The 27,652-nt window shown below is 40.6% G+C and overlaps 1 protein-coding gene across 1 annotated transcript in view; it reads left to right on the forward strand.

Annotated features, from left to right (window-relative positions):
* The window catches only part of LOC126428246 (carbonic anhydrase 1-like), a 125,531-nt gene extending 100,104 nt beyond the window's left edge, over positions 1-25,427 (forward strand). The window contains exons 5-7 of the mRNA XM_050090161.1: positions 2,944-3,049; positions 8,614-8,841; positions 25,198-25,427. Coding sequence (XP_049946118.1) covers positions 2,944-3,049; positions 8,614-8,841; positions 25,198-25,368 — 505 coding nt within the window. The 3' untranslated portion in view covers positions 25,369-25,427. The remainder of the gene's footprint in view (positions 1-2,943; positions 3,050-8,613; positions 8,842-25,197) is intronic.
* The last annotated feature ends 2,225 nt before the right edge of the window (positions 25,428-27,652 follow it).

Genomic DNA, 27,652 nt, shown 5'->3' on the forward strand with positions numbered 1-27,652 from the left:
ATGGCTGTGAGAAATGTTTGCGACATTTCGAGACTGAAAGTTATGGTTTTCTGGGCAGAATTGCAACAGGAGATGAAACTTACATGTATGATCACCAGTCTCAAATGACAGGCTTTATGAGGAACTCTTTCTCTTCTCGTGTGCAACAACATTAAATTCATGATGTAGATGTAATATACTAATATGCAATCAGATGAATCAATGTTGAACTAGAATAGAAAAAACTTGCAAATTTGAAATTGTCTGTTATTTACATGAGTTAATACAGTTAATTATTACTAACTCTTCTAGGACCTGTGCCGCAAATATACTGATTGTATTTCTTTCAGTTATTTAAATCTTTTAATTGTCTTGCATGTGGTGTGTACCTTCCTTTATGTTTTTCTCTTTCTCTTTTTTACTCTCTTTTTAACTGACTGAAAACAATACGACATATTCTCTAATTTTGAACCTTCAGTCTAACAAGTTATATCTGTGTCCTTAAGCAAAAATGTTGTATCTGGCTTACATAAACCAGCTAAAAAACATAGTAAGGAATTGTAATAACGAAGTACTATAGCTCAAAAATTTTATTTAGATGGCTAAATGGGAAATGACCTAAAAGCTAATAAATAAATAAATAAATACCAAAAGATTTCCAGCAATGAATGGTACCATAGTTCACCAAAACCGAAAAACACTCTGCACTCAACCATTGTCAGGTAAAGTCATCATCAAATGCCTTTTGGGCTTCAAAAAGGTAATTTTTGAGCATTACATGGAAAGGGGATTAACAGTGACCATAATTAATACTCAAATCTGCAGTGAAATCACCTTCACCATGTAATCACAAGTAAATGGTAAGGACTTTCAGATGCAAGTGTTATGTTGCTACACGACAATCCTCTTTGCCGTACTGTCACTTCAGTCATAGTAATAATACAGGTCATGAACTCTGAATGTCTTGAACACATACCTTACTCACCAGACCTTTCCTGGAAGATTTTCATGCATTCAGATGGCTCACAGAAGCAGTAGGAGGAAAGCATTTTGGAAGTGGTAATGAGGCAAAATAAATGGTGCACCAGCTCTTCATTAACATCCAAAAGAATTCTTCTCACCAGGTTCCAATGTAGTCCTAAAGTGGTGGAATGGGTACACTACACATAGTGGAGAGTACATCGAAAAATGATGTATCTGTAATTTTTCTGTATTATCTTTAACACCTGCCACCCCACAATGAGAAAAATTGTGCATTTGAATTTCATATGCTTTTACAAAATGGCATAATTACAGAATATTGTGGTGTCAGGAAAAAGTCATAGTTATTTTTGAGATTCTTAACCTGAAAGTTTGATTGCCCACTGCAACAATAACATAGGCCTGAACAGTATTATTTGAGTTGGTTGGTGTGTGTGTATTATATATATATATATATATATATATATATATATATATATATATAGAGAGAGAGAGAGAGAGAGAGAGAGAGAGAGAGAGAGAGAGAGAGGCAATTTAATGGTGCATAAACATTTTTGACTGAATTTTCACAAAAAAATCAACTTTGACATCAGATGTGCATACTGGTATAATCTTGTGCACTCACATAAACTGAACCTAGAGTGCCCTGACACACGTCAGTAGGTTTTATCGATCTAGCCGCGTAACTCCAAGTAAACTTTTAGCAATCAGAACCAGTTCAGTTATTACTGATAATAGTATTTAACTTAATTATAATTTTTAGAAATGAAGATGACTTAGTAAAATTCACAATTCCATAGTACACAAAATATAAATACGGATTTTCTACTCAGAATTTAGTAACGTACATTCTTTTAGCTTCAAATTGACTTCGTAACTGCTTTCAACAATCAGAAATTATCCGATTTTAATTAAATACATAATAACTTTATCTATCATTTCACCAACTTTCGTGTTTGAACATCATATTGTATTGAATGATGTTATATGTTCACATCTATTTGAAATTATGTAAATGCTAGGAACATAACAGTGCTTATACGACAAATAAACATTGGTTGTATGAGATAATGAATCAATAGTTACACTGAGTGGAAAATTAAAGTTGCAGTGACAATTGTTTATGTACATAGTCCAATGTGTATCAGGTCAATTACTAAAGATGTGTACAGCATTTTTCATTACCTCGCTCAATCTGTTACATTACAAAACTCATTTACTTAATAATAAATAATTTTGGTTTGCAATTTAATCATCCTAGCACATTATCCATTGGACATAAATGTTATAAAATGTATTTAACCACTGTACACAAGCATGCTGTTTGAAAAGGTCAGTATTTGTTGACTACATGCAAAAAGAAATGTTAATATATGAGTGTTCTTCATCTCCCTGTGTGTGTGTGTGTGTGTGTGTGTGTGTGTGTGTGTGTGTGTGTATAGCATATTTTTTATTAAAGGAACGATAGGGAAGGGTCATAGCATGTTTATTCCACAGTGGTGTCATAGGCATCGTTGGATGCGCATTGAAGAATGTTGAGTGTGGGATGACTGGCTGTCAGGGAGTGGGTATAAAGAAGAGACAAAGGGGGTCTAATTCATATTTTTTTATGAAAGGAACGATAGGGAAGGGCAATAGCATGTTTATTCCACAGTGGTGTCATAGGCGTCGTGGGATGCGCGTTGTAGAATGTTGAGTGTGGGGTGACTAGCTGTCAGGGAGTTGGTATAAGGAAGAGGCAAAGGGGGTCTAATTGTTCAGATGATTGAGTTTTTGGTTTAGTGGGTATTTGGAGGGGATAATTGGGAAGGCAGGAGGCAGTATTCTGATGATCAACTATACACGCACGTGCACACACACACACACACACACACACACACACACACACACACACACACACACACACTTGTACTCTCCTCCAGTGTATCGCATTTCACCGACGTCCCTGCTGACTCTAGCTCTTTAGTTTTTTCTCATTTTCAGCTCCACGATGGAGATGCACATGGTGTTCTACAAGGACGAGTACGGAAACCCATCCAACGCCGCCAAATATAGCGACGGCTTTGCTGTGCTGTCGGTCCTCTTAGATGTAAGATTTCACCACTGCATGTTCTATCATCTGCTTTATATATACCTACAACATCTATGTGAGAAAATAATGTGGCATGGCACAGGTTCCTTATTGGGTGTGTGTAATTTCTCCAACGATTACCGGTGATTAGATTCCATCCCTGTTCTGCGAATTTGGAAAGTTCATCAAATACCTGTCAATGGCTTCATTTTCTATGCATCCAACTGAAAGTGTTTTGCCCAGATTTACGTCATGTGAGAGTATCTGATAGTCAGAAGGTGTCGAGGCCAGTAAAGGGAAGAATGAAGATTATAATTTCATGTGCTGTCGACAGTAGTGTTATTACAGATCGACTGAAGACTGATTTGAGGCACCTCCCCGTGCTAGTCTTCACTCTGCATAACTATTGGAACCAGCTTCCATTGGAACCTGTTTAGTTTACCGAAGCCCTGGTCTCCCTCTACAACTATACACCCCTTACTCCTCCCACCCCCTGTTTCTCTTAGTTGCAATTTCTTCGATATTACACTAAACAGATGTACTAAACACTTACACTGATCAGCCAGAACATTACGACCACAGGCCTACCATCGATATAAATCTGTCCAGGTATACCAGCGTCGCCCGGCGAGGAATGACTAACAAACACATGCACCGTGCATGTAGTATCAGTGAGTGTGCTGTCCACGTGTAGAAAGAGGAAGACACGCAATCTACCCGAGTTTGACCGAGGGCACAAAGAATTCGGATACTGGATGACGTATCTGGTTCGAGGAGTGCTGTGGTGAGTGTCTTCAACATGTGACGAAACCAAGGTGAAAGCACGTCCACGTGTCATCAGGCTGGAAAGCCACACCTCGTTACATATGTCAGATTTTGTAGGTTGGGCAGACTAGTAAAACAGGACAGGCGGCGAACTGTGGCAGAACCAACAGCAGTCTTCAATGTTGGGCAGTGTACAGTTGTGTCAGAACACACATTGCTCTGAACACCCCTAAATATGTGCCTCCACAGCTGGTGACCTGCGCAAGTGCCAATGTCAATACTATGACATCAGCAACTGCGACTGAAATGGGCACATGACCATCAGCACAGGACGCTTGCGCAGTGACCGAGTGTTGCACGGTCTGATGAACCCTGATACTGTCTTAATAATGCCGATGGGAAGCTACGAAGCCGTCACCTTGTAGAGTAACAGCTCCTCATCACCAGTACTGCGGGATAAAGACAAGCTGCCGGAGGCTCCATTATTCTCTGGGGTCCAGTGGAGCTCATGCAAGGCATTATGAAGGCCAAGAAGTATCTTACACAGGTTGCACCCCTTCATGTCGATCATGTTTCCCAATGGCAGTGGCATTTTTCAAGAAGATAATGCTCCATGTCACGAATCCAGCAGTGTGGTGGAGTTGCTCAGCGAACACAGTGGCGAGTTCCAATTAATGTGCTGTCCCCCCCCCCCCCCCCCTTCCTCCAACTCGCTAGATCTGAACCCGATCAAACACATCTGGGATGTGATTCAACCTGGCATCGGAGCTTATTGACCCTCTCCCCTAGAATTTACAGGAATTACGTGACTTTTATGTGCAGATGTGGTGCTAACTCCTTCCAGTGACCTATCAGAACACCACTGCTTCCATACCATGATTCGTCGCCGATGTTATCCATGCGAAAGGTTGAGATACTGGCTCCTAGGTAGAGGTGGTCATAATGTTCTGGCTGATAGGTGTATGTAAACTCATTACTGCTGTTACCAGAATGAAAAATGCTCCTATCATAGCACGAAAAAGAGTGAATATGTCCTGGGCACAGTTAGAGACTTACAAGAAGGAAACTAGCTTTTCGACTTACCTAGTAGTTCCAAAGACATTTAAATCAAAACATCTTGACATATGCGCGCTTTTCTTACTTGTTAGCATTACTTCCACCTTCAGAAACTTTATCCCTCCAGAAAAAGTTTTTTAGCTATTACATGTGTGGTCTTCAGCCATTTGATGTTACATAACGTTTACCATGGCTGGTCGATCTTCTGGATTTTGGGAGCAGATTCAGGGACTTTAGCTCATAAATTGCAAAATACAGGTGCGCCAACACCATGCAACTAAGAGAACTCACTGCGCTGGGGAAGTAGGGTTAATTCGTAAAAATGAGCTAAAACGTCAAGATGTTCTCATTAAAATGTCTTTGAAGCTCGCAGGTAAGTCGAAAAGCTATTTCCTTTCTTTTACATCTCTAACTCTGCTCAGGACATATTCGCCTTTTTTGTGCAATGAAAGGAACATTTTTCATTCTGGTTCCCAACTTAATCTGTACCATAATTTTGACGTTACACCACCATAGCTTAGCAACTGGTATAGATTTTTCTTGACAAGGGCAACGACTGATCAGGTATAGGTATTTTTATTGTCTCTATTTATTTATTTACACGTCAAGTTCCGTAGGACCAAATTGAGGAGCAAATCTCCAAGGTCGTGAAACATGTTGGTAAATGAAATTACAACATAATAGTAATAACAGATAAAAATAAATTTTTATGAACCCAAAACAAGTCAGTCCATAAGTTTAATTAATGCAATCAACAATACACTAAGAATCACCTTAATTTTTCAAGGAACTCCTCGACAGAATAGAAGGAGTGACCCATGAGGAAACTCTTCAGTTTCGATTTGAAAGCGCCTGGATTACTGCTACGATTCTTGAATTCTTGGGGTAGCTTATTGAAAATGGATGCAGCAGTATACTGCACACCTTTTTGCACGAGAGTTAAGGAAGTCCGATTCAGATGCAGGTTTCATTTCTGCCGAGTATTAACCAAGTGAAAGCTGCTTATTCTTGGGAATAAGCTAATATTGTTAACAAGAAATGACAGTAAGGAATATACATTTTGAGACGCCAATGTCAAAATACCCATACTCGTGAACAGGGGTCGACAAGAGGTTCGTGAACTTACACCACTTATTGCCCGAACTGCCCATTTCTGAGCCAAAAATATCCTTTTAGAACGAGAAGAGTTACCCCACAATGTAATACCATACGACATAAGCGAATGAAAATAAGCAAAGTAAACTAATTTTCGTGTTGGACGATCACTCACTTATGATACCATTCGAATAGTAAAAATGGCAGTACTAAGTCTATGAACAAGATCCTTAACGTGGGCTTTTCACAATAGCATACTATCTATGTGAAACCTGTTCACATAGATTGTGAACTGTTCAGTTTCACAAATCATTTGCCTGTTCTGTGAAATTTGTCAGATTTTGTTGAATTGTGTATTAGAAACTGTAAAAACTAAGTCTTACTGTGATTTAGTGTTAATTTATTTTCTACAAGCCATGAACTAAGGTCATGTACCGCACTATTTGAAACTGAGCCAATGTTGCACACAACATCCTTTACTACCAAACTAGTGTCATCAGCAAACAGAAATATTTTAGAGTTACCCGTAAAACTAGAGGGCATATCATTTATATAAATAAGGAACAGGAGTGGCCCCACCACTGATCCCTGGGGCAATCCTCACTTGACAGGACCCCACATCACAGCCGTTATCAACATTGTGAATAATGACCTTTTGTTGCCTGTTGCTAAAGTAAGAGGTGAACCAATTGTAAGCTACTCCCCGTATTCTGTAATGGTCCAACTTCTGGAGCAATATTTTGTGATCAACACAATCAAATGCCTTAGTTAAATCAAAAAATATGTCAAGCGTTCGAAACCTTTAGTTTAGCCCATCCAGTACCTCACAGAGAAAAGAGAATATAGCATTTCAGTTATTAAACGACTCCTAAAGCCGAACTGTACATTTGACAGCAAATGGTGTGATATTAAATGATCAATTATCCTTACATACATAGCCTTTTCAGTACCTTTTGCATGGACCAATAACAATAAATTCTTATCTACTTGTTTTGGTACTGCAGTATCTGTCAGCTTCTTCAGAAGTGGATATCGTATAGGATGTACCTAGGATGTTTATTAGTGCATATTGCAGACAACTTCGAACAAAATTTGAATGTAGCTTCGTAAAATTTCCGTGATCAAACGATTTGAGTTGGCGAATACAGTTTATCCTCACTAGACAGTATATATTATCATTATACAAGAGGTGAAAAGGGTTTCGTCGGGTGCGGTGGCCGAGCGGTTCTAGGCGCTTCAGTCACGAACCGCGTGGCTGCTTCAGTCGCAGGTTGGAATCCTACCTCAGGAATGGGTGTGTGTGATGTCCTTAGGTTAGGTAGGTTTAAATAGTTCTAGGTCTAGGGGGCTGATGACCTAAGCAGTTCGGTCACATAGTTCTTAGAGCCATTTACTGAATTTTACATAAACGGCCGTATCTTAAGATTGCGTTGACATAGAAGCTCACTTTTTTACACCACCAAGGGACCGTATACCGCAGGAAGTGCGATACATTTCCGCTTGTTATGTCTACCCGTACTCGAGGTAAGCGGGCTTTAAGGGTTGCGTAGACAGATAGACGGTCAAGAAAGTGAGACAAGTAGGATTCCATTTTTACCGATTTAGGTGACGAAATCCTAACAACGAAAATAGCTACGGCAGATGCTGAGGATGAGGGCCGCATAAATAATTCCCCCTACTCTTTATTCTAAATGTTCTAGTTGCAGTCGATACTTGAGCATATTAATCGTAGCTACACTTTCGATATAAATTGTGATTACAGAAATGCAAATAAAATCCATTTGCCTATACACGTGGTAATTAATGTCACCGCGTTTTAGAAGCGCAAGCATTCCCATTGATAGCTAGCTTAAGAAACACTTCGGCTAATGAAAGTTTTTTGGCTGTGGCGAGTCTAATGGAGAATTCGAAACATTGTAGAATACGTTTGGCAGCTATGCCGCCGTTTATTTCCTGGGGTGGTGCATAATTATCCTACTAAATTTACTCGCTACTAACAGTATTTTGTTATTTCGGAATCATCCACGATTATGCCTACCTCCACACTGCCAATGGGACGAAAGCTATGCTTCAGCGATTAGGTTGGGAAACACTCCAGCATCCCCGGCACAGTCATGGACGTCGATTTCAGAGATTAGAGCGCGCACGGAGGCTTTCAGACAGTCGTTCTTCCCGCGAACCATACGCGACTGGAACAGGAAAGGGAGGTAATGACAGTGGCTCGTAAAGTGCCCTCCGCCACACACCGTTGGGTGGCTTGGGGAGTATAAATGTAGATGTAGATGTATCCGGACAGCTATGAGTGGACATTAATTTCGGTTTGTCCATCTTTCGCTGGGAATGCTCTCAGTGAAGTGTCTTGATGTCTATCGAGAGATGGCAGCGCAATTGAAAGAATTGAGGAACAAAGTGGTGTATTTAAATTGTGAATAAAACCATCCTGCTTTCAGAAAATAAATGTTGCATTATTTACTGGACAAACTTCATAGAAGATTTTATCTTCAGACAAGAAAATAATTATATAACTTTATTTTTTTTTCGAGGTTATAATTAAGGCTTTGTGATTACCCCTCGTATGTTAGGTGAATACAAATTCGACAGAGATCCCCAGTTGTAGGCACGATTGGTGGGATCTGACCTGTCTGACATGTACACTGGTTCTGCAGCACAACGAAAACGGCAACCCAGTACTGCCTCCAGTTGTGTGGGCACTGCAGCGCATCCAGAATTATGGTGATGTGACCAACCTGGACACCAGGTTGGCCCTCGAATCACTTCTGCCCAACGACAGGCACCTGTACTACACGTACCCTGGATCACTGACGACACCGCCCTGTGATCAGGCCGTCACCTGGATCATCTTCCACCAGCATGTCCCCATCTCCAGCGAGCAGGTAGTACTGCACCATTTTATGTAATGTACAGTGTACAATGGTACGATTATATGGTTGGGAACAGGGATATCAAACAAAATTTGTAATATTATAACGTCTTGGATGGAGGGTCATCAGCATAAGTAGAAGTTACTTCAGATATGCCCCTGGGAAGTGTGTATTGAGATGCTTGCTGTTCATGTTGCAACGAGATTGGCCAATTGAAGAACACCATACACATGATTAATATACATTAAGATGCACTTGCATATTTCATCTTATGTAGCTAATGTTTCAATTTTTATATGAAGACCTTGGCTCTACAAGTGATATGGGACAAGCTGGCTGTTTTCAGAAACTGTGAATTAAAGTTTCGCTCAGATCTCATAAATAAGATATTTCAAGTACATCCCTTGTGTTTCTTTTAATTCAGATGGGTCTCTGTTTACGAATATTTCTAGAATAAAAACTTTTACAGAAAATGCACATGAAAGTTTCAATGAAATCTCAGAGAAGATATTTTAAGTACATCCACCATTATTTTTAAATTCAGATTGGTCTTTGTTTTCAAATATTTAAAGTAACAATGTATTTTTGAAACGGTAAAATCTACCCAAAATTTTCTTCCTAAAAATTCGTCAATGGTTGCTTAACACTATTTACTTACAAATTCAGTACAACTGACACTGACTTCCCCACTGTTCACTTGCTGGGCAAGTTAACGAAGCATTATTCTGAAAACTCTCAAATATACAAATCTAAACGGTTCGAATTGTTCCACTTTATGATACTAATATCTGCACTACCGACATTTACAACAATAAAGTATTACAACGTCAAAAATTAATCTGTGATTCTGCACATTATAACGATTAGCTAGCATCTTACTACTGCATCTACACAATGTTAAGAATGGGCTGTAACATTTCTGCCATCACTTTGTCACTTAAATTCAAGTAATCTGTGGTAAGGGACACAATTCAACACTGCTTACGTGCTTAACTGATTAGCAACAAAGGCCATGCACCCTCAGGAATATATTCAGAATCTTTATTTGAGTCACAGTTATCCTCAGATTCCCAGTATCATCCGTAAGAGCAGTTTTCTTCCACGGATACTACTGCTGGTAGCCATACTTTGGCAGTTACCACTGTTTATATGAGTACATCTTACTGAAGTTGTCATTAGCGAGAATATAAAATTAGAGATGAGCTGCCACTTCTCGGTTTCTCGTGGAACTATCAAATATTACGAATTAAGTATATCACATATCATGTTTTGCATGTGATAACTCTGTCATCGAATGGGTACCATTATTTGCAGGCGACATCTACATAAATATTTATTGGTAGTATTAAATTATTACTATCAAATTCTGCTCATTTTTCTGTAATTTTTCTTTTGTTTCCTTTCTATATTTTATAAATGCAGCAACTGACCAGATGAAACAATCATAGCTATACGCAGGAAACTGTCTAATATGTCCTCCTATCTGTAGCCAATTATGTAAGTGCAACAGTGCAGTGGACTTAAAATAATAATATTTACATAAAAAATTCTTAGTATACCACATTTTTAAAATAGAATAAAAAGTACAAGATAACTTCTCCTAGGCCCATATATATATTCCTAACCCCATAGAGATAGTCCTGAAAATTTGTGCTTGTGAATTTGTAAGAGCTATAAAAATATATGCAGGATAAAATAACGTTAAAATATTAAAAAGGGTGGGGCACATGAAATAGTTATAGTAAGTAGGTGAACTATTCATGTATGAATTATGTATTGCATGTATCCCAGGTTTTTTATTTGAAATGCTACAAATATTTTCACAGCTTTTAAAAATTCACAAGCACAGATTTTTAGAAGTATCTGTATGGGGTTAGGAATCATTGTGGGGCTAGGAGAAATTATTTTATACTTTTTAGTCCATTTTAGAAACGTATTGTATTAAAAAGCTTTTTTAAAAAATAATTATTTTCTGCGTTTTAGTCTTGTGTGCATCAAATTTTTCAATCGATTTGAGACATTTTGATGAGATTACAACGGAAATATGTAGTAAATTTCGGTGTTATTTCAGTTTTCTCTTCACCTGGGTCAACCAAGTCATTGTTCCCTCCTACTATTACGTCACGAAAAGACTTCGAACGTAAAAATTAGACAACGACGAGCTCACATAGGGGCTTTACCAGTAATCGTTCCCGGCCAGAGTGGCCGAGCGGTTAAAGGCGCTACAGTCTGGAACCGCACGACCGCTACGGTCGCAGGTTCGAATCCTGCCTCGGGCATGGATGTGTGTGATGTCCTTAGGTTAGTTAGGTTTAAGTAGTTCTAAGTTCTGGGGGACTTATGACCATAGCAGTTGAGTCCCATAGTGCTCAGAGCCATTTGAACCATTTAGTAATCGTTCTTCCAACAAAACATTCGCAAGTAGAACAGAAAAAGTGGGAAATTGCAGTTCTATACAATGTACCCTCCGCCACATACCAGACACGAAATCGGGTTAACATTGCACTATCATCGACTTCTGCGCTATGTTGATAGGTTCAAGTCTTTAACCTATCAGGAAATGATAGTGGTAAACAAAGTATGCTCCGCCACATAGCACAGAAGAAAGCGAGTTAATATTGCGTTTTAATCCAGTTCTGAGCTATGTTGAACGTTTCAAATCTCTTAGCTCATCGGAAAACGATAGTGGTAAATAAAGTACCCTCCACCACACACAAGACAAGAAAACGAGTTAATATTGCATTGTCATTGAGTTCTGAGCTATGCTGTTCAAGTCTCTAGCTCGTCGGGAAGCAATTTTAAAATCAATTTGTGATGCCTCTAATTAGTGGTAACAGGAATGATACATACTTAAAGTATTTTTATCACAAGTAGTGTATTGAAACTGATGAACTACTATATAAAGGAAAGACGTCATGGTATCTCCCGCTTATCGCTTGTGTTTTTGATCTTGTTGCTTAGCTCCTGTCCTTTCTTGCACTCTAGTTCTGTATGCCATTCGATGTATAGAGGGTTTATGCCTATTCATGTAAGTTAATTAACGTTAAATAACAATTATCAGTGTTGAATTTTAAAAATTTGTTCTTGCTTTGGAACGAAAATCTTTTCCTCTCCTTACCATTTACGTAAATGTGATCAGTTCTTGTATGGGTGGAAGCTCATGTGGTATTTCAATTTAATTCCAAAAGTAAATTAAAATTAGCTTTCTTTCATATCAAACGCTCTGAACAACCTGCATTTTAATGTTACATACGAAGCCGATTTTGTTAACACAGCATGGTTATCCTTGATTGTTGAAAATTTATCTTTACCTAAAACCACACTAGCAGAAGCTTGTATTAACAATGGCTTGAGTATCACTAAGTAAATGAAAAAGCCGTGTGGCTAGGGCCTCCCGTCGGGTAGACCGTTGTTCGCCTGGTGTAAGTCTTGCAAGTTGTCGCCACTTCGGCGACTTGAGCGTCGATGAGAATGAAATGATGATGATAACGACGACACAACACCCAGTCCCTGAGCGGAGAAAATCTCCGACCCAGCCGGGAATCCAACCCGGGCCGTTAGGTATGACATTCCGTCGCGCTGACCACCCAGCTACCAGAGGCGGACAGCATGATTAAGTAATATTTCAGAATTAAAGGAACTTCCAATTTAGTTCGAGGCAGAAAGAAAAATATTTAATGTCCATACGACAGATAATTCTTCATAGCTGTAAAATATTTCTACAACCTCAAAATAATAATTCCTAACATCACGATATTTTCACATTACGTAAAGGATATAGTTGAAGTGTAATTTCCATCATTAAATTTAGAAACACAAGTTCATAATAATAAAAGGTATTATAACTGTAGCCGGCCGGAGTGGCCGAGCGGTTAAAGGCGCTACAGTCTGGAACCGCACGACCGCTACGGTCGCAGGTTCGAATCCTGCCTCGGGCATGGATGTGTGTGATGTCCTTAGGTTGGTTAGGTATAAGTAGTTCTAAGTTCTAGGGGACTTATGACCACAGCAGTTGACTCCCATGGTGCTCAGAGCCATTTCAACCATTTTTATTATAACTGTTCAGAGAGATATTTTCTCAATTTCCTGAAGTAAAATCACTCAAGTCCTAAGAAAACATTGGTAGGGTGCAGTTTAAATTACAAAATCTGTACCAAACAAATAGACAAGAAAGCGACCTAATCAAAAGATGTTAGTAATTTCACAAGAGGAACATACTCAGTCACAAAAATAAAATACTTATTAGGAAGGTTTCTTTGTTGTCAATGGCCGACCAGAAGTACATCACTGGCCATTAAAATTACTGCACCACGAAGATGTGCTACAGACGCGAAAATTAACCGACAGGAAGAAGATGCTGCGATATGTAAATGATTAGCTTTTCAGAGCATTCACACAAGGTTGGCGCCGGTGGCGACACCAACGTGCTGACATGAGGAAAGTTACCTACCGATTTCTCATACACAAACAGCAGTTGACCAGCGATGCCTGGTGAAACGTTGTGATGCCTCGTGTAAGGAGGAGAAGTGCGTGCCATCACGTTTCCGACTCTGATAAAGGTCGGATTGTAGCCTATCGCGATTGCGGTTTATCGTATCGCGACATTGCTGCTCGCGTTGGTCGACATCCATTGACTGTTAGCAGAATATGGAATCGATGGGTTCAGAAGTGTAATACGGAACGCCGTGCTGGATCCCAACCAACTCGCATCACTAGCAGTAGAGATGACAGGCATCTTATCAGGATGGCTGTAACGGACCGTGCAGCCACGTCTCGATCCCTGAGTCAACAGATGGGGACGTTTGCAAGACAACAACCATCTGCACGAACAGTTCGACGACGTTTGCAGCAGCACGGACTATCAGCTCGGAGACCGTGGCTGCGGTTACCCTTGACGCTGCATCACAGACAGGAGCGCCTGCAATGGTATACTCAACGACGAACCTGGGTGCACGAATGGCAAAACGCCATTTTTTCGGATAAATCCAGGTTCTGTTTACAGCATCATGATGTTCGCACCCGTGTTTGGCGACATCGCGGTGAACGCACATTGGAAGCGTGTATTCGTCATCGACATACTGGCGTATCACGCCGCGTGATGGTATGGGGTGCCATTCGTTACATGTCTCGGTCACCTCTTGTTCGCATTGACGGCACTTTGAACGATGGACGTTACGTTTCAGATGTGTTACGACCCGTGCCTCTACCCTTCATTCGATCCATGCGAAACCCCACATTTCAGCAGGATAATGCACGACCGCATGTTGCAGGTCCTGAACGGGTTTTTCTGGATACAGAAAATGCTCGACTACTGCCCTGGCCAGCACATTCTCCAGATCTCTCACCAACTGAAAACGTCTGGACAATGGTGGCCGAGCAACTGGCTCGTCACAATACGCCAGTCACTACTCTTGATGAACCGTGGTATCGTGTTGAAGCTGCATGGGAAGCTGTACCTGTACACGCCATCCAAGCTCTGTTTGACTCAATGCCCAGGCGTATGGTTGCCGTTATCACGGCCAGAGGTGGTTGTTCTGGGTACTGATTTCTCAGGATCTATGCACCCAAATTACGTGAAAATGTAATCACATGTCAGTTCTAATATAATAGATTTGTCCAATGAATACCCGTTTATTATCTGCATTTCTTCTTGGTGTAGCAATTTTGATGGCCAGTAGTGTACATGTTGCAGGACAAACTACAGAGCGAGAAACACCATTTTTCATTTCGCTCAGATGTGTAATCATTCGACCCTTTGAACAAGATGACAGCCAAATTTCACAAACTTTGTTAGTAATTGATACAAATGTAGCACACCACTGATGCTAACTTTAAGTCTTTGTAGTTACCCTGGATCATGAAGCAAACGCCCTATCGTCTCGCATCCACCTTCATATAAATGATTATTATCAGTTATCAGGAATTTTATATGGCCAAAATTTTAACTTATGAACTTGATCTACAACGATGAATTCAAGGTTCACAAAGTTTTAGTTATGACAACATATTCTGCGTAAACGAATGACACATTTAAGATAAATATTTTCGTTAAACAGGAAACTTACCTGTACAAAATTTCGTAAGATTAATTTTTAACAATTGAATACGAAACATAAAAATTTTGAAAAAAGTCGTTAATCAGTTTTATTAGTGCCTTTTACTAATGTACAAATACTGAAATACTATTGGTGTATACGTCAATGTGTCTTTAAGACCGCGTTAAAGCTTATGAATATTTGGACTACTTACATTTTGAACGATTAACTGTGACGTTTACAATGTTTTTGAGAAACTTCTATTCTAAAATTCAACGTATTTTATACAAAAAATTGCAATACATGAACGAAAATCTGCCTTCCTGGATTTGAAGCCGTTGAACTTACTCAAGACAAAAATCTTCACACAATGTTTCAGTTTGTACAGAGTCGTAATTGTGCCTAAGAAATGATATGATAGACTTTATCTTTGCAGATAATGGTTTCAAATAATGTTAAATGATTAATATGTAGTACCACATTCGTGAAAATACAACATAATAAAATACACAATTTATGGTGTACCATACTTAGCTAGGATCCTGTACTGCCTGCTCCTATATGAATCTGCTACCAACCATTTCATTCACAGTTCCCCTAATTGTCTGTTTACATCTCATTTGGAATTCTTGCTTGTCATCTTCTATTTTAAAGACCTATAAGACTATATGGTTCAAATGGCTCTGAGCACTATGGGACTTAACAGCTATGGTCATCAGTCCCCTAGAACTTAGAACTACTTAAACCTAACTAACCTAAGGACAGCACACAACACCCAGCCATCACGAGGCAGAGAAAATCCCTGACCCCACCAGGAATCGAACCCGGGAACCCGGGCGTGGGAAGCGAGAACGCTACCGCACGACCACGAGATGCGGGCTATAAGACTATATTTATAGTAAACAGATGGTTCAGCTATTTACAAAGTGGACAGGAACAGTCTGAAAAATTGTAAGGGTAGGTCGTGCTAAGTATAATTATTAAGAAAAAAGTTTGATACGTTGCACCATTTCTGACTTCATTAACACTGAAATTAGCTAATCAGGCCATTGCTTCCGCAAATTCAAGCGGCCCGCCGGAGACAGTAAATGTGTTCTTAGTTTGTTTTCCTAAAACCTCACAAGAGCAGGATACAAAAATTAGATATGGGATCGAATCCGGGCCAAATGCTGAGCAGTCTCGGGTGCTGTCATTTACATTACAAGAACAGTAGTATCTGGCAGACCTCTTGAATTTGCACGTGCAACGACCTGACTGACTAACTTCAGTGCTCATTAAATCGGAAACGGCGCAACATACAGATTTTTTTTCTTAACAGTTATGTCTCAGCACATTCTTACCCTGCAATACACTTGCAAGTTTTTCAGAGTGCTTCTGGCAGCCCTGTACAGTGAACTACTATCTGAAAAAAATCTTCACTGACATCCTGCAGATTTTGATAATATTTCAAAGTGGTGCAAATACTGACAACTTCTTTTAAATATTCAGAAATGTACAGTTGCGCAAATCAAAAAACGCAAAGAAGCACTATCCCATGACTACAACATCAGTGAGTCATAACTGGAATCAGCTGACTTGTACAAATACCTGGATGTAAGAATTCCAATGAGAATATTGAGAAACGCTTCCTGTTAATCGCTGTATTGTGTACCGAGGACACTGTGATCACTTTACGTCTGTATCTGCCGTCCAAGAACAAGTAATAGATCCCTACGACCTTCTGCGTCATGCCACACCGTTGGTCAGAGACCAGGAGCAGCTGGACTAGGTAATTAGGCCAATATTACACTATCAAATTTCTTTGTCGACGATTTGATCAAATATTCGTTAAACATATTTGACAAAGATCTTTGATGTGGCGCTAAAAAGGGGTATTACACTGTCATCGTATGTTTTGTCAAAGTTCAAGATGGCTGACAACCACAACTTGTTACTAACTGCAGCAGTTCTATGTACCACAATTGCACTGTGTGCACATGCAGAAGAGAAGCGGGGGGAAAAAAGGAAACGTACCTGGGTGGAGCCGTGGGTTTTACGACGACACAATAAAAGCATTCAACAAAATTTGTTATGTGAGCTTATAGTGGAGGACGTCAAGTAGTATATCAACTACTTAAGAGTGGATGACCATACATTTCAGTATGTGGTCAGGGAAGTGTATCCTCATATAACAAAGCACAATGCTCACTTAGGAACTGCTATATCTGCAGAAGAGAGGCTCACTGTAACACTCCGATTTCTTGCTACAGGAGAGAGTTAGGTTAGGTTAGGTTAGGTTAGGTCAGGTCAGGTCTCCAATCTTCTTAATCTATTTTTGTATTCAGGGTGCCTCACGTTGAAAAGTGCCTCATCAGCTTCATACATCTCTATTAATTTTGTAGTTGACGGTACACACCAATTGTATTTACTGGCAATGATTACAAAAACACTACAGATGACAGAATGCTGCAGCGGTAACATGTCACATTGCAGTGAACAGAAGACAAGTGACTTCTTTGATCAAATCGACAACGAGGCCCTAGATTTGATCAAATTTATTTGACGACAGACGAGATTTCACAAAGTTCCCTATTACACCATCAAATGTCTCTGACAAAGTTATTTGACAAAGAAATTTGATAGTGTAATACCGGCCTTACCGTCCCATGCACAGGTTGCCATTAAAATCACAACACAAATGGCTGGCTTCGGAGTAGTGTCATGACCGAAAAGCGTGGACTGCCAATGAATGGCATTGCATTGTGTTCAACAATGAATTGTGGTTATGCACCACACCAGATGACAATTGTTGGTAAATACGGTAGTGACCCAGCAAGAGGTCAGACATTCTTCGAACGTTTTCGAGAGGCATAGCAATGATACTAAAGGTGTCTTGGTGTCTGAAATCATTTGGTACGAATTCAGGTCATGGCATGTAGCTATTGGGGAAACTATAAAAACACGAGAGGAGTGGAAAAGTTTCTAGCCTTACAAATAAAGAAAGACAGAAATTTCACAACACCAATTTATTTTTCAATATAATACAGACTAACATACGAGGGCCGTTCAGAAAGTAACCTCCGGTTGATTTAAAAAAATACACCAAGTTAAATAAAAATATTTTAATATATACATCTTACAACTACATCTTTGCACTATTTTTCTACATAGTCTCCATAGCGATTGAGGCACTTATCGTATCTCTTCACAAGCTTTGAAATTCCTTCTGCATAAAAATCACCCGCTTGTGCCTGGAGCCAGCCTGTGACCGCATCTTTGAGCTCTTCGTCGCCATCAAACCGCTGTGACCCGAGCCATTTCTTCAAATGCATGAAGAGGTGATAATCACTTGGCGCCAGGTCTGGGCTGTAAGGTGGATGGTTGATAACGTCCCACTTGAAGGACTCAAGAAGGGCCGTTGTTCTGCGAGCAGAGTGAGGACGGGCGTTATCGTGCAAAAAAACGATGCCGGAAGTCAGCATACCACGGCGTTTGTTCTGTATAGCCCGTCGTAACTTTTTTATTGTTTCACAGTACACGTCTTGATTAATGGTCGTACCACGTTCCATGAATTCAACCAACAACACCCCTTTGGCATCCCAAAACACCGTTGCCATCAGTTTTCTGGCAGAAAAATCTTGCGAGGCTTTTCTTGGTTTGGTAGGCGAATTTGAATGTGCCCACGTCTTTGATTGTTCTTTTGTCTCAGGGTTCACGTCCTTAATCCAGGTTTCGTCACCGGTCACGATTCTGTTTAACAATGGTTCTCCTTCATCCTCATAATGTGACAGAAAGTCTAATGCAGAGGCCATTCTTTGAGTTTTGTGGTGGTCGGTAAGAATTTTGGGCACCCATCGTGCACAGAACTTACGGTAACCAAATCTTGCTGTCACTATCTCGTACAAGAGAGTCTTAGAAATCTGTGGAAAACCAGTAGACAACTCCGACATTGAGAAACGTCGATTTTCACGAACTTTTGCATCAACTGTCTGAACGAGTTCGTCAGTCACCAATGATGGTCTACCACTCCTCTCTTCATCATGAACGTTTTCTCGTCCACTTTTAAATAAACGTACCCATTCACGGACAACTCCTTCACTCATAACTCTTGGTCCGTACACGGCACAAACCTCACGATGAATAGCTGCTGCAGAATATCCTTTGGCTGTAAAAAACCTTATGACAGCACGCACTTCACATTTGGCGGGGTTTTCTATTGCAGCACACATTTCAAACTGCCACAAAAACTAAACTAGCGCAGGTACGACGTTCACTCGACCACAGCTTGATGCCGACTGACCTGTTGAGTGTGTGAACGCACAGATGGCGTCGCTACTCCCCCCACAACCCGCACTGTGACCAATCGGAGGTTACTTTCTGAACCGCCCTCGTACTTGTGGGCACGCTCAGATAACTTCTTCAAACCATTCTAATAAAAGGTCTTCGATATCAAGTCCAACCAAGCATTCACAACATCGTCATTGTCAAATCGTCGTCCTCTGAGGTCTTTTTTTAGGTTTGGGAAAGAAAAATGCAACCAAATCTGGAGAATATGGTGGATGACGTAACTATTCAAACCCGCAGTCATGCAGAGTTTCCAGTGTTGTGAGGGCTTTATGCGTTGGAGCATTATCCTGAAGCGAAAGAACTCTGCGTGCCAATTTTCCGTGAATTTTTTCCTTTACCTCTTCTCTCAAATGGCGCAGGAGGGTGCAATAGTATGATGCCTTGATAGTTACGCCCTTTTGCAAGTAATCCATCATAATTACTCCTTCTGTATCCCAGAAGACCGATGCCATCACCTTACCGGCAGATTTTTGCACCTGGATTCTTCTTTGGGTAGGGGATGAAGGATGTTTCCATTGTTGTGACTTATCTCAGAATCAAAGTGGAGACCCTACGTTTTGTCCATTGTCACATACCTTGTAAGAAAGCCATCTTCATCCACTTCAGATTTGCAGACGATTGCTTCACAACACTGCACACGTTCCTGTCTATGATCTGCATTCAAGTCTTTCAGTACTCATTGAGATGAAACTTTCTGCATTCCCAAAATATCCAAAACAATGTCATAAGCACCCCCCCCCCCCCCACCCCATGGGAGATTGTAATGTAGTTATGTAGTTTCAATGTACTGCGACGTTGTTCGACGAACTTGCAGAATTGGATCTTGAATTGCAGTCACTGTTTTAATGACGGGCCTTCCACTCATTGGCACATCTTCCACACTCGTTCTTCCGCGTCGGATATCCAGATTTTCACTGTTGCATAAGATGGAGCACTGTCCTTAAATGTATTCCGCACGTCCTCCGCAATTTCCTTTGGCGTTATTTCGTTCAAATGAAGATATTCAATCACAGCACGGTTCTTGATTCTCTCGATATTCGCCATTTTGCTTACACTACGGTATACAACGCACCCTAGCGGCAAAACTACTGAAGCTGGAGGCGCAAAATTTGACTTGCATACCTACAATGGGACACTATAAAAAAAATGTCAGTTACTGATCCACCTACTTTTAAAGATCAACTTAAACAATATCTTCTAAGTAAAACCATTTACTCACTGGACGAATTTATGTATGTGAATATGCGAATTGATTTTGATCTATTGTAACTCAGTTCAATGTAATTTGTAACTTTTTACAAAAAACAATTCTTGTAAACATTTTTTTCTATGTAATATATTATTCATTGTACAGTCTATTATTATAAACAAATGTCTAAAATCTATGTAAATGACACGTTCTACACCCAAGCGATTTATTGCTAATGGGTCTACAGAACACGAATGAAATAAACAAATAAATAAAAGGTGGTGGTGTTTGCATGAGACATTATGGCAAGAAACTTTTCGACCGCTCCTCATAATAATATAATGTTACGTCACAGACAACCTGCGTCCTCATCTATTATCTCTTATTGGATAGCACAACAGCATGTTTCGGACATCTTCTGACCTCATGTGCTATCTTTCAAGCAACGGTGTCATTTTTCAGCAGCCAGTGCTCATCTACACACAGCATGTGTCTCTATGTACTGCTGTGGCCACAAAGATCTACAGACCTTTCTCCAACAGAACGTAAGTGGGACACCTCAGACTTCACTCAATCGCAGAGGCTGTATGCACTATATGGAGGACTAGTTAAACAGTTGTGGGGCAGTTTGCCTCACACCGTTCATCTAAAATTGTGAGCCATATGTTTGTGATTATCACAGCGCCATCTATCACAAAATGATAAAAGTGGTCCAACTAAAACATTCATATTTCTTTACGTACTACACGAATATGTAATAATAAATGGGGGTTCCTATATAAAAAAAACGCAGTTGATATCCGTTTGACCTATGGCAGTGCCATATGTGTGGATGGATGTGTGTGTGTGTGCGCGAGTGTACACCCGTCCTTTTTTCCCCCTAAGGTAAGTCTTTCCGCTCCCGGGATTGGAATGACTCCTTACCCTCTCCCTTAAAACCCATTTCCTTTCGTCTTTCCCTCTCCTTCCCTCTTTCCTGACGAAGCAACCGTTTGTTGCGAACGCTAGAATTTTGTGTGTATGTTTGTGTTTGTTTGTGTGTCTATCGACCTGCCAGCGCTTTCGTTCGGTAAGTCACATCATCCTTGTTTTTAGATATATATATATATATATATATAATCACGCTGTAACAGCATGCATTCTCATAAATGGTAAGTTCACATAGGTACATGTATCACATTGGAACAACCGAAATAAAATGTTCAAAGGTACCCACGTTGTGTATTTTAATTTAAAAAACACACCTGTTACCAACCAACCGTTCATCTAAAATTGTGAGCCATATGTTTGTGATTATCACAGCGCCATCTATCACAAAATGATAAAAGTAGTCCAACTAAAACATTCATATTTCTTTACGTACTACACGAATATGTAATAATAAATGGGGGTTCCTATATATATAGGGTGGTCCATTGATAGTGACTGGGCCAAATATCTCACGAAATAGTCATCAAACGAAAAGACTACAAAGAACGAAACCTGTCTAGCTTGAATGGGGAAACCAGATAGCGTTATGGTTGGCCCGCTAGATGGAGCTGTCATAGGTCAAACGGATATTAACTGCGTTTTTTTTAAAAAGGAACCCCCATTTTTTATTACATATTCGTGTAGTATGTAAAGAAATATGAATGTTTTAGTTGAACCACTTTCTTCACTTTGTGATAGATGGCGCTTTAATAGTCACAAACGTATAAGTACGTGGTATCACGTAACATTCCGCCAGTGCGGACGGTATTTACCCTGTTAAAATGGACCGTTTACCAACTGCAGAAAAGGTGGATATCGTGTTGATGTATGGCTATTGTGATCAAAATGCCGAACGGGCGTGTGGTATGTATGCTGCTCGGTATCCTGGATGACATCATCCAAGTGTCCGGACTGTTCGCTGGATAGTTTCGTTATTTAAGGAAACAGGAAGTGTTCAGCCACATGTGAAATGTCAACCACGACCTGCAACAAATTATGATGCTCGCGTGTGGTTGATGCGGTATTGAGTAGCATATTTCATGACAGGTGGATTGGTCGTCGAAGCACCATACCATGGCCCGCACGTTCACCGGATCTGATGTCCCCAGATTTCTTCCTTTGGGGAAAGTTGAAGGATATTTGCTATCGTGATCCACCGACAACACCTGAAAACATGTGTCAGCACATTGTCAATGCATGTGCGAACATTACAGAAGGCAAAGTACTCGCTGTTGAGAGGAATGTCGTTACACGCATTGCCAAATGCATTGAGGTTGACGGACATCATTTTGAGCATTTATTGGATTAATGTTGTATTTACAGGTTATCACGCTGTAACAGCATGCATTCTCATAAATGATAAGTTCACATAGGTACATGTATCACATTGGAACAACCGAAATAAAATGTTCAAAGGTACCCACGTTGTGTATTTTAATTTAAAAAACCTACCTGTTACCAACCAACCGTTCATCTAAAATTGTGAGCCATATGTTTGTGATTATCACAGCGCCATCTATTACAAAATGATAAAAGTGGTCCAACTAAAACATTCATATTTCTTTACGTACTACACGAATATGTAATAATAAATGGGGGTTCCTATATAAAAAAAAAGCGCAGTTGATATCCGTTTGACCTATGGCAGTGCCATATGTGTGGATGGATGTGTGTGTGTGTGTGTGCGAGTGTACACCCGTCCTTTTTTCCCCCTAAGGTAAGTCTTTCCACTCCCGGGATTGGAATGACTCCTTACCCTCTCCCTTAAAACCCACTTCCTTTCGTCTTTCCCTCTCCTTCCCTCTTTCCTGACGAAGCAACCGTTTGTTGCGAAAGCTAGAATTTTGTGTGTATGTTTGTGTTTGTTTGTGTGTCTATCGACCTGCCAGCGCTTTCGTTCGGTAAGTCACATCATCTAGCGGGCCAACCATATCACCATCTGGTTTCCCCCTTCAAGCTAGAAGAGTTTCGTTCTTTGTAGTTTTTTCGTTTGATACTTATTTCGTGAGATATTTGGCGCCGTCATGATCAATGTACCACCCTGTATACACACACACACACACACACACACACACACACACACACACGCACACACGCGCGCGCGCATTTATATGGGGCAGGCTCCAGCTACAGAATGCAAATGTGAGAAACACCATATAGTCTCTCCCCTAAGAATCATTAGGGACATTTTCTCTGGTGTTTTTCATATTTGCATTCTGTAGCTGGAGTCCGCCCCAAACAAATAGAGCTCATTACGACTTCCATATGAATGATGCCCAGAGCTGATGGAAAGCGTGAATCTGTTTACTGTTGCAAACAAAATGATTTTTAAAGTAGATTTTTACGTGCCCATTCGATAGAGCTCTTCCAAATTAGCCTGGTGCAATATTTATGATATTGATACGGTATGTATTAGCAGCGACGGTAAAACATGAAGGATAGGCAGTACCCCAACAGACAGCAGTGCTCTGGTGCGCGCTGACTGCTACCGCCATGCATGGAGCGCTACTGGATTGCTGTTTATTCTTTGCATTTTATCGCCTCTGTTTGCCCATTTCACGAATATCGGACTAGGATAATTTGGGAGTGCTCTGTCTAATGGGCACATAAAATTCCGATTTAAAAAGAATTCTGTTTGTAATGGAAGACAAACCATTGCTATCTGTTGACAATGTGACAATGGGCGTCGCATGAGACAAGAAGTACCTGTTTTGCTATTATCTGCTGAAACACCAAATAAAATGCGCCTGACGATTCTTAAGAGAAACACCTGACTATAGCACCGGGTGAGAGAACCGGTATGGCCTGTGCAGTGTACAACACAGTAAGGTTGCTTGAGTGATGTGTCATGTACTGTGTGACCATTAATCTATACTTCTATTGTCAACAGGTCATTATTCCTTGTTAGAAATTGTTAGATTGTTTGTGACCTTAAGACTGAAACTGTTAGCTGTCAACAATTGTAGGCATTTTCAGATCGCATCTGTCATGACTCCTAAATTTGAGTTGGGACCCCTGAGTAGTGTTTTTGTGTCATCTATGAACATTACGGTGTTTTTAACTGTCTTTAAAGTCACTGCAGTATCATTTAAGCAGAGTATGATAAATAGAGGACCAACCACTGACCCTTGTGGAGCCCTACAATTTAGATTGAGATGTTTACAAAGGTGTACAGATTGTCGTTTATTCCATTTCATTTCTGTGTGCTAGTGGAATAGGTAAAAGTGTTGCTTATGGTTTCCATACTGGGAAAGGTGTGAATCCATTACAAAGATAGCCATATTCTTAACTGCCAATGTGACTTACCAGTTTTCTATTACCTTATGGTATACTCCTAGAATCATTCTTTCAAGCCAGTTCTTGAAACATTGTAAGCAGGCTTTCTATAGTAATTTTTGTAGATGAAGTACTACAACTACAATTTTATGACACGAAAGGTGGAAATAAACACAAGTCTAAATGTAAAACAACACAATGAAAGTTGTAACATATCATCACATTCAGTAACCAGATGTATCATATATGGTACTACAATAAGTAAATCTCAATCTATTACATTATACTGCCCAAATAGCAAAACTTGTTGACTACTTCTACTGTCTACTTTCCTAATCTAATTGTGTCCACATCTCCTGACTTAATTTAATTACATTTTATTAGCTTTCTTTTATATTTGTTATTATACATGCCCTATATATGATTTTTGGATGGTGTTCGTCATTAAAATATGGGATTGCTTTCTTAATTAAAATTAGTGTTGTACAATGTTCAGTTTGATACCGAGGTGGACAGGAACTGTCGTTGACTCACTGTGGCCACAGCATACCGGTTGCATTCCGATGCCGACAGGTGGCTGCCTTCCGCACCCTGAAGACTGAGGACGGCAGCCTGTTGGTCTCGAACCGGAGGCCGCTGCAGCCGCTGGGCAACCGTACCGTCAGCTTGGTCGCCTTCAGCAGCAGCCGCCGCCGTGGTGCTGCTGCCAGGAGAAGGGGACAGCACAGCAGGCGCCGCCAGTAGATGGCGAGCTCAGTCTTCCAGTGTATAACAGCTGTCAATAAAACTCACTGAGCAACACACTGCTTGCAACATATTCTTTCCCAGTCATTCCAGCTCATGCAGTATACCCTCCTATCTAATTTGGAGCATAAAGCTGAAAAAAAGAAAAAGAAGGAAGAGAGGGAGAATGAGTAAGTGAGTGAGTGAGTGAGTGAGTGAAAGGGAGGAGGAGGAGGAGGAGGAGGAGGAGGAGGAGGAGGAGTAGGAGGAGGAGAAGGAGGAGAAGAAGAAGAACCACATGATGTTTTGACAGGAGGAATATATATACTGACAGAAAAAAAATGCAACACTAAAAATAATTAATGCAAAGTAACTAAATTTTGGGAATACATCTGTCTAGGTAACATATTTAAGTGATTAATATTGCAAAGGTCATAGGTTAATGTATGTGCGAGATAAGCCATTGAAAATGTGAAATACTGGTACATAATAACCTGTGTAACCAGCAGAATGTTGAATTCAGGTGTGCGAAGGTGCACACATTGTGTTGTCCGGTGTCAGGTAGTGGGGTGAATTTCCATGCCTGTTGCACTTAGTCAGTGAAGGAACAGTTAATGGTGTTTGTGGATGATGATGGAGTAGTTGTCTGATGTTCCATATACAGGGTGGTCGGAAATTCCCGTTACAAACTAGGACTTGTAGAGGGTAGTGAGTACAGAACATTTTAAATAGGAACCCGTGTCTGGAATCATATCGTTTCTGTTCTGCGACAGTTTCAGTTCAGATGTGTACCTCGTCAGTGTCTGCCTAGGGCAACAGAAACGTCTCAGAGTTGCCTGTCCTGGTATGCAACAAGGTAGACGCGATGAAGTGTACTATGTCAAATGATCCCCAGATGTCACTTATTGTCCACTTTGCTGTGAGATGGAGTCAATACCTGTGCATCACCGATAGAGGATACATGGTGCAGGACACATTTGCAGAATACACAGACATGCTCCTTGCGTATGGCGAAGCTGGAGGTAATGGAAGACATTCTAGTAGGCTGTATCACGAACGTTTTCCACACCGTCACACTCCTTCACACAAACTGTTTGCCCAAGTTACACAACGGCTACGAGAAACAGGTAGCTTCACCGTGAGGAGGCAGGACTATGGTGCTTCATGGCAACACCACACTCCCGAATTTGAAGAAGGTGTACTGTGTCACATTGAAGATAGCCCGTCAACGAGTTTGCGAACAATTGTGTGTGCAATAGCTGTTAGTCACAGTACCGTCTTGGACATCCTGCATGAGCAACAATTACATCCGTACCACTTACAAAGGGTACACGCTATGGGTCCAGCTGACTTTCCACAAAGTGTCTCCTTCTGAACACGCTTCCTGCACCATTGCATTGACGTGCCCCCGTTTCCACAATGAGTTCTCTTTACAGATGAATGTAGGTTCACAAGGGATTGTGTTCTGAATGCTCAAAATAGCAATGTCTGGGCAGATCAAAACCCTCATGCCATGCATGCTCAGGGATTTCAACACAGATTTGGAATTGACGTGTGGGCAGGTATTCTGGTCGGTCATGTGACTGGATCATACCTCCGTCCATCCAAGCTCACAGGTCCTGCATACTTAGCCTCCTGACAACACGTAATGGTCCCGTTCATGGAAACTGTACCACTGAATGTCCATCAAGAAATGTGGTTTCAGCATGTGGAGCACCACCTCATTTTTCACTGGCTGTCAGGAGGCATCTCAACGGATGGTATGGTGAAAGATGGATAGGCCATGGTGGTCCAACCGCATGGCCACCACAATCGCCGGATTTAACCCCTATGGACTACTTCTTGTGGGGTCGTATGAAGAGCCTAATTTATGAGACACCTATAGAGACAGGCAAAGATCTGCTGGCACAAGTTCTGGCCACTGCACAAGACACTGAAGGGACATCAGATGGGATGGAGAGAGTGTACCAGAACATGCTTCAGAGGTACAATGTGTGTAACCATGTTGGTGGTCGCCACATCGAACCACTGTTGTAATGCATCGGTACGTTGCGGCTGGCGCCTTAGATGCTGGGTTCTTGTTGTTGTTGACTAATGTAAACCATGAGGTGTAAGTTGTAATGCAAATGCATAAGTAATAACGGAACGAGTCAGTATTCTTTTCAAATGGATTGCAACAATTGTACTGGGTCACGCCTAAGTACACTACTGGCCATTAAAACTGCTACATCACGAAGATGACGTGTTACAAACGTGAAATTTAACCAACAGGAAGAAGATGCTGTGATATGTAAGTGATTAGCTT

This window comes from Schistocerca serialis, chromosome 12, assembly GCF_023864345.2.
Source record: "Schistocerca serialis cubense isolate TAMUIC-IGC-003099 chromosome 12, iqSchSeri2.2, whole genome shotgun sequence".
Taxonomy (NCBI): domain Eukaryota; kingdom Metazoa; phylum Arthropoda; class Insecta; order Orthoptera; family Acrididae; genus Schistocerca; species Schistocerca serialis.